The 15,470-nt window shown below is 32.8% G+C and overlaps 1 protein-coding gene across 1 annotated transcript; it reads left to right on the forward strand.

The window, feature by feature from the left end:
• The first annotated feature begins 7,094 nt into the window (after window positions 1-7,094).
• Window positions 7,095-15,146, forward strand: LOC126744684 (uncharacterized). The gene is made up of 4 exons (XM_050452195.1): window positions 7,095-7,440; window positions 14,036-14,307; window positions 14,361-14,666; window positions 14,722-15,146. Exons 1-4 carry the CDS (start codon window positions 7,272-7,274, stop codon window positions 15,091-15,093), a joined length of 1,119 nt encoding a protein of 372 aa, XP_050308152.1. The 5' UTR covers window positions 7,095-7,271; the 3' UTR covers window positions 15,094-15,146.
• Window positions 15,147-15,470: the final 324 nt, after the last annotated feature.

Here is a 15,470-nt window from a genome sequence, read left to right on the forward strand (position 1 = left end):
TAACCTTGAACCTCAAATAAACATATTATTAGCTCTAATCAAGCTTTAATTACCTCGACTTACCAATCGAGTTTAAATCATCTAGTAAGGGCAAAAGTGATTTTCTCTCCATGGGCTGAAGATTTATATTTCTACTTTGTGTCACGTCTGTGTAGCTTAACACCACTACACTTAGGCCTTAGTAGACCCACTGTACGCAGAGCAAAACAAAAAGATGATCAACATCACAAGAAACTCGACCATCAAAATAGGCCCCTGGAACGTGCGGAGCTTATATGAAGCAGGAAAAATAAACAATGTGCAAGAAATGGACAAAATGAATATAGATATCTTAGGAATTAGTGACATATACGATGGCCAAACTGCGGAAAAGATCCCGGTACTATAGTGGTTTTCCCGTTCGTTAGGTGTGACTTAAAACAATCAAAAATATGTATATTTTCACCGTCTTTATTTATAACAATTTATGTCTAATTTAAATTTCGCGCCAATATTCCGAATCTCACTGAACTGAACTGACAACTGACTCCCGGCGGCGACGCGGCTCCTTATATACTCAACTGACCATTCCAGAAAATTTTGTGTGCCACTTGTGTCATACCGGAATGATCGGAAAATCAGTTGGTTTCTCGGTATATATCCTCCTGGGACCCGGACATTTTTTTGTTAAGTTAGGGTTGTGAGGCTTTTAAATATAATAAAAAATACATAAATAAACATTGTTTACTAATAGCTTTTTTTATTTTTTTTCTTACTTTGACAGATACATGCTAGATCAAAGAAATGGAAAATGACCCTTACAGGCCATTTTTTTGATCTGGCTCGAATTCTATAATAGCTATTCGGTCTATCAAGTCTCCCATACGATCGTTGTATTTAGTAACAACATAAGGTCTTTTAACCTGAACGTATTTAGAGTCTTTCTTAGACCACCTTTTACACTCATCGCTAGGTTGAATTCCTAGAGCAGTAGATGTCAAAAGTACAGATTTCAGATCATACCATTGTACAACTACTATTTCGCCATCTTGTCTTACAATTTGTTCCGAGCTGCCTCTACCTATATTGGCCATCATTTTTTCCGAAGTTAAATTTGCTGCCGCTGGAGATTTCATAATGGTTCCAGTACAATATTTCTCTTGTTGACGAAGATATTCGAGAAGTGGTATTGTCGTGAAATATCTATCGCAGTACACATGACTTCCAGGAAATATTGTCCTTCCAAGGCGAACAACAGCAGAAGGTCCAACACCAAGTCGCGTCGTTTTACAGAATCAGCTGGAAAAATATCTTTTTCTTGATATAATTCAAAGTCTACGACAAGACCATCAGGGGCAGCAACAACAAAATTTTTCAAGCCCTCTGGATTTGGCTTTCCTCTAACGAACTGCTTCATTTTACAAGTCCCTGTAAATGGGATCATCTGTTCATCTACAGCAGCCACTTTCTCTTTAGGTAGCTGCAAACACCCCTGCCATACTGCTTTTATAATAGGACGTACTTTCCAAAATTTGTCAGACCTGCGTACCTCTTCAGCGATGCTGCCATCAATGACGATTTTAAGGTTACTTCTTATAGCAAAAAATCTATCACGAGTCACGTGAAGCCGCCATCACAACAGAAAACAAACAACTGATTCCCAGCACATGTACACAATTAAAGTCGACCGAATCGAACTGGGAGGCAGCACCGAAGTGTCCAACGTAGTGGATGCGAGGTCTAAGCTGCTTAAATAATAAACTAACGAAACTGGAAACATTAAACTGGCATCTCCATTTAAATGGACGCTAGGTTCCAGGAAGATATAATATCGTTACAATACTTTTTAGGTCAACAATCAAAATCCCTCTATCCAATTGAATAATGATAATTTAACTCCAAACCAACCACTGCAAAATTAACATCATTCAAATATATTCGTGGAATATTCATTGCTGGAATATATTATGCTTTTAAAGATATTTGAGAGCCTCATTTTCACTGGACAGGATACAATTCTTCCGTATACAGATTGGCGAATTGATCACTACACATATTAAGTTCCTAACAGGTGTTGCAACATTCGGCAAAATAAAAAAAAATATTACGCGGCATTGGTATAATATTTTTCTACTTAAGATAACCCCACAAATAAAAGTCATTTGATAACAAACCGGGACATCTTGGAGAACATTTAATATTGCCAGTCCCACTAATAAGGCGGTTAGGAAAAGTATTTCTTTTTAAATTCTTTTACTCTAACCGCATTATGAGCAGGACAGCCATCTTGTTGAAAATAGACTGATGACTGTCTATATCAGGGAGGAGTGGAATGTCAGGAAGAACTTGATTTTGTAGCAACTCAACGTATTTTTAAAGTACTATCAATGAAAAATGACCATAATAGGGTTGCCCATAATACCAGCCCAAACATTCAACTTTTGAGGGTACTGAGTACGAAACTGAAAACTTCTGTGCTCGTTTTCCTGAAATCAGTAACGAACAATGAAGGTTTGTGTTCACCATGCAATGGAAAAGAGAACTTATCTGAAAACAAAATATTTTCTAAGAAATTTTTATTTTCATTTGCCTTTTTTGTCATGGTTTCATAAAATGCCAGTCTTTGCCATTGGTCTTCAGGAAAATATTGATTTGCCTCTAGCCATTTAATCAATTGAACTTTTTCGCAAAGGGTATAAGCAGCCATAATGATAAATATTTAAAAAAAATAAAATAGCGCTGTAAGACTCAACAGTGCAGTATACAATCACTCAGCGAAATGAGGTCTGTTGATTGTGCCGTGCCAAAAATAGCAAATCAGACCAAAGTCTATATATTTCAGTTGAAATATCGATACCATTATTCTAATAAGACGTATCCCACAAATTACCGATTTTACGTTTTTTACAAAAATGGTTTCAATTCACTGTGTTCCTTCGAATTCTAATATATCGTAAATAAAACAGCTGATTTTTTATTTTCATGGTTTCATGCTCCATGGTTTTAATAAGTGAGTGTTGATAGTATATACATTGTCTATACTTTGTTACATTACTACAATTAAAAAGGATATCTTAAGTGTCTATATTTTCAAAATGTCGAAGGTAAGTTACATTGTAATATTTATTATTTTCTTAACGCATTTAAATTTATTTATACTATAAAATTATAGTAACAATATTTGCTTTTTAAATAATTAGGTCATATACGTCGTATTGTAATTCTGAATAACCATGTTGGATACGACATATTTATAAAAATTACTGCTTAATACGACGTAACGATACCATGTATTTTGTGGCTTAGGTCGTATTAGAGCTATAAATAAATGTATTTGTATGATGGGTTTATCTGAGCAAAATCTATAAGAATAATTTATAATTTAGACGTTTAAGCCAAATTATAAATTTAAAAAAATACTGTGATACCTATAGAAATTGAACGAAAAAGAACTTTTTTATTTAGAGTAAAACTGGTTATAGCTATTTATTTTTTTATTTTACCTTTAAAGTTTGTTATGGGTAGATATTGTAAGCCTTTTACTTAAACGAACTATTTGTTTTAGATCTCTAATAGAGTAGCAAAGATAATGACAATGGCTTTAAATCAAACCGAAACTATTACTAATGAACCCAAATTCATCAATGACGAAGTAAATATTAACGATATGATGTACAATGTGCCTTACGATTGAGAAGTAATTAACGAAGATGACAATAACTTTTTTCAACACCCCTTTGATAATCACAGCGTGAACGTTGATTTTTTGCATTCCGCAGACGTAATCTATGACAGTCTGCCAATAATAATAAAAACGACTTAAATAATAATTTAAACGACTTAATTAAACGACTTAAATAATACTATTGAAGCACCCCAAACGAATGAAATAAATGAAGATGACTCTCTCTATTGGAACTTAAAAGCAAGATTTGCCAAGCTAAAAATTAACAAGAGCCCAAAGATAATTTTGATTCCGAATTTATACGATTATCACAAGAAGACGACTTAAATGAAGAACAAAATCAAAATAACCCAGATGAAGATAACCCTGATAAAGAAAACTCGCATGAACATAACTCAGACGAAGATAACCCAGATGAAGATAGCCCAGGTTTAGTACAGTCTGAAGGTAAAATTTAATCAGTAAAATACTAAAGATGGGAGAAAATTGTTGGGTAGAGGCCCAATAAATCTAAAATTTCTTGACTTAAATGTTGAGATTTCGACTTCAGTAAAGTCATCCTCAGGACTTTAAAGAACATAGTAGTTTTTTCTGAAATGTAAAAAAATAAACATTTTAAATCCGTTTACCATTGTAGTGTCCTAAAGATAACTTCATAAAAGTCGAACGTCGATATTTAAATAAAGAAGCTTTACTTTTATTGGACCCCTATTCAAAAATCTTGTTCCATCTTATTCGATTTTGGGTTACAAAACCTATTTGAGAATCAATTTCTTTTTTTTATAGATACAAAAATAGCTGAAAAAAGGAGGAAGAAAAAAGCTAATAAAGAATTATGGGATAAAAATGTCAACAAAAGAAAAAGAATGATGGGAGAATAGTACATTGGATACACAAGATCTAAATACGGGACAGTTAAACACGATACAAAGAGAAATAACAGAATACTTGGAACTTAACGGTATGTCGAGTTTTTGTAAAAAAGCAGCAAATCGTTTCTGCCACCTAATGTCAGAAGAAATCCGACAATCAATTTTTAAAACATTTTGGAATATGTCCTGGAAGCAAAAAAGGCTTTACGTTTAGCACATGACTAGTTACGTTGAAAGAAAAAGAAGTTGCACAAAAAATCCATCCAGAAGACAAGGTTCCTTTCAGTACTATTTAAAAATTGAGGACGGAAAAGACCAAGTGTGCTAGCAAACATTTCTTGGTACGCTAGGTATAAAAGAACGAATGGTTAGGCACTGGGTTAATGAGGGATCAGTGTTTTGAACACAAAATAATCAGGAGGACATGAACAAAAATAAGACTAATAAAAAAAATACATCAGTACATTCAGTAGAACAAAATAAAACCTAGAACAGTTGCACCTATTTTTAGATAGTTTGCCTAAAATTGAAAGTCACTACTGCCGCAAAAAGTGAAACAAGTTATATCTAGAGGAAGATTTTAAATCAAAAACTGACGTATTTCAACTTTATAAAAACAAATGTCTAAACGAAGATGTGCTGCCCTTGTGAATGAGTACTTTTCTAAAAGAGTTTGACGAAATGAATCTTGCATTGTTTAAGCCTAGAAAGGATCAGTGCGATTTATGCTGTGGATACAAAATAAATCAGATTGACGAAAATGTTTATCAGAATCATATTTTAGCAAAAGATCATGCTCGAAAGGAAAAAGACTTCGACAAGAAGAAAGCACAAGATCACTCTATTTATTGCTTTACAATGGACGTACAGGCCGTCAAATTATGTCTTCAATTACAAGCAAGCTCCTTGTATTATAAAACAAAATTGCAGATACACAATTTTACCATCTACAACTTGTCAAGCCATGCATGCAAAAATTTCCTGTGGAATGAAACAGAAAGGGAACTATGTTGTTCAGTTTTTGTAACCTGCATCATCAAACATCTGACATCAGCTTTGGAGGCAGACAAAAAACCTATTATTTTATACTCGGACAGTTGCGGTTATCAAAATAAAAATGTCGTTCTGTCCAATGCATTGTCCTTTCTTGCAACAAAATTTAATATTGAGATTGAACAAAAATTTTTTGAGAAGGGTCACACTCAAATGGAGTGTGACTCTTCTCATAGCCTTATTGAGAGACGATTGAAGGGAAAATATATTTTTCTACCTACAGACTACATTAATATTATAAAAGATGCCAGAAAAAACCCAATGCCTTTAGAAGTTGAATATTTAGACCACTCGTACTTTCTTAATTTTGACAACCCGAACTTGATGTCTATTATAATATATAACTCAATTCGCCCAGGAAAATTAAACAGTCCGTTAAAGGTGGCAGACTTAAGATGTCTAAAGTATTTACCTTCGGGGGAAATCTTGTATAAAACTAAATACGACGACCCGTATGCAATTTTACCACAAAGACAAAAAGGAATTACCTTGGATGAATACGTACCCAGGCCCTTATACAGTAAAAGGTTAAAAATTTCAAAGAAAAAATGGATGGATTTACAACAGTTAAAAAAAGTGATTCCAAAAGACACGCACTACTTTTACGACCTAATAAAATATTACGAAAAAACAGAAGTATCAAACAAGAAGGTAAACAATACAGAAGTACAAAAAAGTTCCACAAGAAAGACTGATAAGGCTTTAAAAAAAAGTAAGGGAACAAAATAGTCATATTAGAGTTCCATTTTGTAAAGATTTGGATTAGTTTTTCAATATTTGTTTTGAATTAAACTTCTGTTTCCTAATTTTTTTCCTTTAAAACAGTTTTGATAAGGAATAAAGTAAATTCGTTTTAAATATAATCGTTGTTTAATTTGTCTTAACCCACAATATTTAGAATTTAGTTATCGTGCTAACGTGACAACTACAAAGAAATATGTCGTATCCAATAAAGTCATAATATTATAATAAGACCTAACCCACTTATTGCCGCCAATTTAAAAAACAAGTGAAAAAAAACTCATAATCTAAAACAAATAATAGAAAAAAAAGGTATTAAAAAAAACATTTTTTTCTTAAATACTTAAAAAAATATACGGTTTTTTCCTCCTCCTGAAAAATTTGTGTTTTGTGGGATACATCCTATTAGAATATTGGTATCGATATATAGAGTTTGATCAGACGATCAAAATCTACCGCGCCCCTTATCAACAGGAAAGAAAGCGAGAAACGGTGTTGCCATTTATAATGCCTGTGTGTAGTCTTCTATTCGCCAACCTGTATATATATATACTATATGACATGGCACCAAGAATAAGAACAATTTTATACTAAATTAATACGGTAAAAAAATTGAACATGAAGTCAAAAACGAGCAAATAAAAATTAGCAACTAACAAAAATCATTAATAAAAACTTTTATCCATTCTCTGACCCTATGTGTCAAAAGAAATCAGCCGTTTTGAACTATCAAAGTCTAAATAGCTAATAACGGACCACACCATACATAACCTCATTTCTCTCTTGAGTTTTTTAATTTTTGTTGGTAAATAAAACCGATTTTAGTAAATAAACTAAATCTACATCAAACAAAAAGTAAACTTATGGGAAAAATAATATTAATAAGTTCACATACAAACTTCCAATCCTATAGCCAATAGTGATCACAAAACAAGTATAAAATGGAAGCTGATCCTGAGGGAAATTCAGACCCGATAAGAGAAAAGGTGCTCTACTTAGATTTCAACAGTAAATTACCAAAGCACCTTTTGAAAAATGAGATTTTTGTTCGTTTAGCCAACTTAAATGATGAACACCCAGTTGTTCAAGTAAACGACATGATTTTTGAAGGTAAGTTAATTATTAAACTCTCTTATTGCTTAATTCTATTAGGCCCAAATGTACAATGGGCGTTCAACAACAGTTCATAAAGATCTTCGGTTCAGCGGAATTAATCCGTTGTACAATGTTAATTCAGACGATAACCTGCGGTCATCTTGAACATCTAATTAGTAGCGTTCAAAGGGAGTTTAAGCAAATTTTTTAGATTAAATTAATATTTAGTATATCATTTTGATATTTTTTATTTATGTAAATACAGCCACCTTTCAATAATTATTGTGTTTGGTGAGGTGGTCATTTATTAGTTACTAGGTACCCCAGGTTTAGTTTACAAACCAAAATATAAAAATGGATCCTATTTAGGAAGATATTACAGATGACAAAAATTTTCTGGAATTAGTAAATAAAATTATACACCCTAGATCATCACAGGTGTACAGGGATAGACTGGATCATTTGAACATTTGGGATGATAAAGAATTTAAGGCTACATTTAGGTTGGAAAAGCAAGCTGTAAGATTCATAGTAGATAGAATTTCTGAACAAATTTCATCTGTTACGGACAAGTATGATGGTTTGTATTAGTTCAATTACACTATTTATAGATTTTAAAAATACTTTTAGATTTTAGATAAAATATCATCAGCATTTTTGCTTTCTATCTGAATAGAGATTGATTCTAAAAATTTTACAGTATTTAAGGTTGAAAGTGATTTAAAACAAGTTAAAAAAACCTGCAGTAGCATCAATGACATATTTTGATGTTAGCCCTGTAAGTTGATCCCTCCTAATATTTCATGGATATCACTATCACTTACAGTTATTGTTATAAATTTTTGCTTGGCCTTTTTTTTGAACTCTGAGAACACTGTTAAATTCCTGACAAATTTTCTCCAAGGTCTCTGCTTTAATTTCATTATTGTTGCGATCTGTTTTCTTACATTCTATGCTTTCCTTGTATTTCTTTACTAAATTATTAAGAACCTTTCCTTCGCTCACAGAGAAATTGCTTGCCCTAATTTTTTTCTTGTCAGATAAGCAGAGCCAAACTGTTTGGCAAGCAGCAAGGTGGCACAAAACCTTGGGGCAAATACAACAGGCCTAAGTGTCTCAACCCTTCTTGATACTTCATAACTTTAACGTTACACCTTTTATAATGTTGTCACTAAATTAATAATAATAATGTTTAGCAAAAATACAATAACAATACTTGTATATACATATCTCCATTCCAACTAAAGGTAATAAATTACAGATAAAAATATATACTAAAACAATATTTCTCCTCATATCTTCTCCCTAATGCAGCTAAGTTTAGTACACTATAGCATTTTAAATGATGTGTGTGTACCATATGCACATCTTATTTCCATCTTACTCCACAATATTTTTTAACAACAATTCTTTATTCCAGCTTTTATAATTACAACAAATTATTTTTAGATATTAATACATCTCTTATTTTGGTCTAGCTTAAGTTACCAGTATTATTCTGAACAGTACCTGTAGTACTTGTAACAGACAATTTAAAAAAATACTTATTCTTCAAGATATTTTACATAAAAACTACTGCGACTAAAAATGATAGAGCATAATGTGTAATGAATTTAAAAGAAATTGTGCACATATTTTAATTTTCAGAGTTAGGGAGGTTGTTGAAAGTTCAATGCCTCACTTATAGGATTATGCAGATGAATATTAGTCATAACTTCACCTTACTGAATGTCACTACAATTTCTTAAATTATGAGATTGAATTTAATTATTATTTATAATCTTATTCACTAATTTTGTCCTCTCTATGCTAAGGATACTACTCAAAGGGTATACATTTAGGAAAAATTCTGAAAACGGCTCCAATAAAGGAAATTAACTTATTTTTTATATGATCAATTTGTCCTAGCCATGTTAGCTTCTCGTGAAGCACAAACCCTAAATATTTTATACTTTCCACTTTTTGTAATCTAGTTTTATTAATACTTATTTTAAAATTACTTATAACTTTCTTTTTTTTTTGTTTAAATATATATTTTGTTTTGCCTGCATTTAATTTTAATTTATTATTTAATAGTATGAATCTATCTAATTGCTATTTAATAAATTAGTCAGCTTATCGACATCACTACTTGTGTAAACCAACACTGGATTATCCGCAAAGGTATAATACTGCCCTAATAAAGCTGTCTTAAGCCCAATACAAAGAAAGCATGTAAGAGTGGTCCCAGAAAAAAATACCCAAAAAGAAAAGAAAAAATACTAATTTTATATTAATTTTAATACAATCCCAGAAAGGCACCTCTGCAACTATATAAAGTTCTAAGTAAATTTAAATCTAGGGCTAAGAACACTAAGAAGGAAAATAATTATATTATGATGTCACGCCATGATAAGAATATTAGACCTTATAAAACTCAAAAGAACAAGACAATCTGTAAACTTTATTTATAAAGGTACAACCAGAGATATTATGGTGTTTACACAAAGCAGGTATGGATACTTATTGTTCAATATTAGAATAGTCACGATTTTCGATGAAAGTATAGGTACTATCAGTCTAATATCTCAAGAATTTATGCTGAATTTTTTCTGAAGCATCAATAAGAGTCTGGAAAACATGAAGTCCAAATCTCTAAGCAATTATCCAATACTCTTTACTAGGCAGCAAAAACCATTCTGGTTAAATAAAGTAAAAGATATGAACAATTTCTTTACTTAAACTCCAGCAATTTTGAAGACTTTATAAGAGCTTCTCATCAAATAACTGCCAAATCCCTAATAGAGGCCACATAGTTAAGAGGCTTATTACCTGTGGAGTAAACGCCTTAGTAAAGTCTGTATATGAGCCGTTCAGCGGAAAAGTGGTCTAACTCCCTTAAAGTAGAAATTTAGAAAATTGATATTTTGCATCTGGATGAATTAAAAAATCACAGTAACATATTCTTAACTTTTTTGTACATATTTATAATAACCCTGTACTAAAATTTCATATGGTAAACATTTTTACTGATTGCGCCCAATAATTACATTTTTGCCGCCCAATGTCATTCTTCCAGTAAGTTTTTTTCAAAAACATAGCGGAAAAGTGGTATAACTTGGAGAGTTATATCACTTTTCCTCGTAAAAGTTAACCAAATTTCACAAAACTGATGAACCAAAGAAAAATAATAGCTGTAGTATGTTTACTATGATATCTATTACTGATAAAAGTGTTAAAAAAATATAGAGCTTGAAGAGCAAAACATTACTACTACTTATCTTACATACTAAACTTACAGTAAGGAGAGTAAGAACAAGTTATTAAACAAATTAATCTTCATCAGAATCGGATAATGGACCACTGTCAACAGCATCTTCTTTTGTCAGTAAGTCCAGGAAGAACTGATGCTGAATCGGGGGAATCCACTGAAGAAGTTCTATCATATCTTTTTTCTTAGCTACAGTAACTGACCTACACACTACGTACCATAACACTTAAAAAACCTGACTAAACAAGAAAAGCGAGTTTAATAAGACTTGGCGCGACATCAGAACAGTGTGGTGCCTTAACTTATACCACTATTCCAGCGAACAAATCCGTTATGTTGAGAGGAATAACGTTAGGAAGCTCTTATCTTAGCTAAGTTAAAATTTTCACTTATACCAGTTTTCGACTGAATATATTAGACCAGTAGAAACATAATTAATGCTATAACTCAAAAATTAAAAAATACTGACATATACTACTTTTCCTCTGAGCGGCTCATATATGACATGGCACCTACTTGTTTATGAGATTAGATTGATGACAGATCAAATTAGGAGCTGTAGATTTATTCTTATAAAAATCATGATGGAAATCTGAGATAGAGTGCCTCAGTTTACTAAACCAAGGAAACTGGTTTCATTTCTGGTACCACAAAGACAGGTGCACTTAGAAAGACTTGGACAGGTTTGGAGTGTGGTGTATTGATAACAAACTCTTTCTAAATATTAGGAAGTATATGTTTATGTAATAGAATTAAATATTCTGCAATTTATGAATACTCAAAGAGACAGTAACTAGAGCTGACCACAGTCTGCAATAGGGATCAGTTGATCACATGTTACCTTTTGACCTCCACATTGAAGACATAAACAATATATCCCAGACTTTCAGACCTTTATATGCTGATCACTGAATTAGTTTAATAATATAAATTGCGGAGGTATTTTCTAAGATCCAGAAATTACGTAACAAGTTTATCTGTGGGCCAGGTAATACACCTAATGTCTTTTTAAAGAGCTGTATTTATACAATTAGTAGGCCTCTCCAGCTGATCTTTAATAATATGTCTTTACAGGATTCTACATTCCCAGAAGCTTGGAAGCACAGTTTCAGCATGGCAATATTTAAGGCTGGCAATAGGGGGGATATTGCCAATTATTGTGGAGTATGTATTCAGAACTCATTGGCCAAATTGCTTGATAGTTTGGTTTGCGATCAGCTAACACGGCAATGCAAAGGAATCATTAGTGAAAAACAGTCGGGATTCTCTTCTGGGAAATCCACAACCAGCAGTTTGGTTCAATTCAAGTGTAATCTGCTGGGGGCTTTGGAGGGGGGGGGGGGTTCAGACTGATACGGTCTATACCGACTTCTCCAAGGCCTTCGACAGGGTGAACTTTGGTCTCTTGCTGGCCAAGTTGGAAAGTGCTGGTTTTCATGACTCCCTCTTAAAATGGCCAAAGAGTTTTCTGATAGGAAGAACTTAGAGTGTGAAGGTGCATGGCTGTACTTCTGCACCTACTAATGTAGTTTCAGGGGTTCCTCAGGGATCTCACTGTGCCCCTCTGCTCTTTAATCTATTTATGAATGATATTGTTAATGTGATCAATCATGGTTCTGTAAGTATGTTTGCTGATGACCTGAAGCTCTACATGCAGATTAAACAGGTTAATGATATAGCCAAACTTCAGAAAGACCTTGATGCCTTGTCACATCTCTAAATTAACTTTAAAGGGACTAAGAGTGTTGGGTGCTGTAAACAGGTATAGTTCACATCTCTCTCTGCAAGCCTATAGACTCCTTTATGTCTCACTGGTTAGATCTAATCTTGAATTCTCTTCAGTAGTGTGGTCTCCTCTATATCAGAATTCAATAGATATGATTGAGAGAGTGCAAGATGGATTTTTACGGTGTGCTGCATTTAGAATGGGCATTAGTTTTGACGAGTACCATCGTGAGTACATGAGAGTAAGACTTAACCTGGATACATTGGCCAAAAGGCGTGTGAACGCTGAACTTTGTTTTATCTTTAAACCGGTTAATGGCATGATTAATGCTCCTGACCTTCTTTCTAAGGTGGGTCTCAATATTCCAAATAGAACTCTACGCAATTTTTACCTGTATCATGTTCCTATGCACAGAACTGAATATGGCCGTCATTCTCCTATCGATAGATCTCTGAGTGTCTTAAACGCTCATAACATTGATTTATGTAGTAGTTCACTGTCCGTTTTTAGGAATAACCTGAGCAGACTATGACTGTAATGGTGTCAACTCACTTCCTACTTCAGTTCCTTGAGAGTCACAAATTTCAAGTGAAAAATACCCATATAGTAAATAGATTATAGTCTCCTACAAAAGTTACTTGGAATTGATACTCTTGAAGATCGACCCACAGTAGTAAATTCATGGATACTTTTTAATTTGATATCAGCTGATCTTTGTGTCACAGAACCATCTGTGGCCAAAGTGCACCTGTAAATAGAATGGCAAAGAAATTAGATATAGATATATTCAATATATCCTTGGATCAATTTAAACTACTGTCTTGATCAATTATTAATGACTATATATTTTTTATATATTTGTGGTTCTACTTTTATAACTCTTGGATAGGGGTGCGAGGTTAATGCAATTTATTCTGATTCCTCCAAGGCTTTCGACAAGATGAGCCATTCCATCTTCTTGCAGAAATGTATATGTTTAGTTAGTACACTGTCAGTAAGTGTAGGTATTAAAGACTAAATACATATACAGCTATATCTAGGACATCCCAACAACTATTCTTACATAAAGGCATGATGTAAGTCTTGAAGCAATTGGAAATGTGGATGATTGTAAGCAACTAATGAATTATGCCATGTCTATTAATTCAATCACAGAACAGGTCAATATCATTATTTTTTATAACAGAATTTCCCAAATTACACATTCTAATTATTGAAGCATCAATCCCACAGTTAGTTCTGTGAAAACTGATAATTAAAAAGTAATTTATTTCTAGAAGTAATTGCTAGACAATAATGAAATAGTGGTCAAGAAAGGAAATGTTGGTGTAGTAATAAATAGGTTACATGGAACTATTAATTTAGTATCATTTTTCCTCCTGCTATTAGTATTTAAATAATAGTCTATTTAAATTCACTGACAAATTAATTGTCTTCTTCAGGGCACTACAACGAATGATAGTTTTTGCTAGTGCTTCACAAACTCAATCAAATTATTTGGTGGGATTTAAATCTCTTATTTCTTGTTGAATTTATTGTTTATTTATTTTTATCACTTAATTATATATATTATCACTTAAGAAATTTAAAGGAAAATAAGTCTAATAATTAATATTTTTATTTGAAAATTACAGGTTCATATGACTACTGTCTAGGCACAAACATGTTTTTGGAAAAATCAACCGAACCACCCGCAGAAGACGATTTTCCATTTCCCGAAAAGGCCCCTTTTAAGTTTAAGTTGACCGAATGTACCCCAAAAATATTAAACCTTAAGGAAATGAAACTTCCAACTTCTATTGAACAATTATTTATAGCTAAAAGTAACGTTCAATACAATTGGAGTTATGATTATAAGGAGTTACTTAAACAATTTGAAAACGGAACTTTGGATTTAAACGATTTGGTAAGGATCAATCTTTGTTTAAGTTACTAAGTCTATTGTTGTTTACAATCTAGGTCAAGAAAGACGATCAGGGAGAAGAAAAGCTTGTAGCACATAAAACAATCGAACCTGATGAAGAAAATAAAGCAGAGAAGCCTGAAGAGGATTGTCCAAAAGAAACTATTGAAAGTATCATGGATATATCGGATTTATCTAAAGTAGACGTTCCAGAACAGGTGTTGACCGACGATTTAAAACGAGAATATGAGAAACTACAATTATTAGCACGAACTCCTGTGCGTAGAGCCATTCCAGTTGAAGAAGCACCTTGCGATCCACAATTTCGAAAGGAGTATGATTATAAAAGTATCGAGTGTAAGGTATGTATAATTTTATTGCCGCTGCGAAAAAATTTATGAAAGAATGATGTTTTAGATACTAAAACCTCCGCTCTTCTCTTATCTAAAACATGCAAAAAAAAGTACACATTTTGAGGACTGTATAAACTTGGACAGGTGTGTTACCTTGGGACTTTTATCTCCATCTAAGTCGCACCCAAGAGTTTTAACAGAAGAAGAGAAGACCAAACTAATGAGGATAGAAAACTTTGAAAACTTAGACTTGACCGCTCGATATTCGGTGATTTCGATGTACATTGAAGAGTTGGAATTACACATAAGCAGAAACACACCGGAGCAAAATGCCGCTAAAGACGAGTTCGGTCGTAGTCCGGTTGAAACGTTGGAGATTTTTAGAAGACTTGCGGCAGCTCTGGAGAAGCGGATTGAAGAAATAAATACTGCTTAGTTGTTTAGTCTTCCTTGTTGTTTTAATTAAATGTAAATATGTATGAACTGTAACTGTTTTATATTACTGAGAAACTACTATTCATCGTAACTGTAACCGCGACGAAAGGGGTAAGAAGGCCATAAATACTGTACAAAAACCCATTTCGAACAGGGTTTGAAGGGAATTTTTTTAAATGTTTTGATTTAGTCATAAAACAAAAAAATGAAGCAAAACACAAGTAAAATTAAACACTAAAATCTAACTTAAAAGACTTTATACATAATAAATAATATATATGTATAATTATACATATACAGTGAAAGCTCCCATAAGCGGACACTCACGGTTCCGTAACTTTTGTCCGCTTATGGGAGGTGTCCGTTTAAAAGAGAGTA

The sequence above is a fragment of the Anthonomus grandis genome, chromosome 14 (genome assembly GCF_022605725.1).
Source record: "Anthonomus grandis grandis chromosome 14, icAntGran1.3, whole genome shotgun sequence".
Taxonomy (NCBI): domain Eukaryota; kingdom Metazoa; phylum Arthropoda; class Insecta; order Coleoptera; family Curculionidae; genus Anthonomus; species Anthonomus grandis.

What these genes read in the sequence shown, in the direction of transcription:
- LOC126744684 (XM_050452195.1), top strand. Translation starts at nt 7,272, where the DNA reads ATGGAAGCTGATCCTGAGGGAAATTCAGACCCGATAAGAGAAAAGGTG. An exon ending in AAACGACATGATTTTTGAAG is followed by an intron (nt 7,441 to 14,035) that starts GTAAGTTAATTA and finishes TGAAAATTACAG; the next exon opens with GTTCATATGACTACTGTCTA. An exon ending in ATAAAAGTATCGAGTGTAAG is followed by an intron (nt 14,667 to 14,721) that starts GTATGTATAATT and finishes ATGATGTTTTAG; the next exon opens with ATACTAAAACCTCCGCTCTT.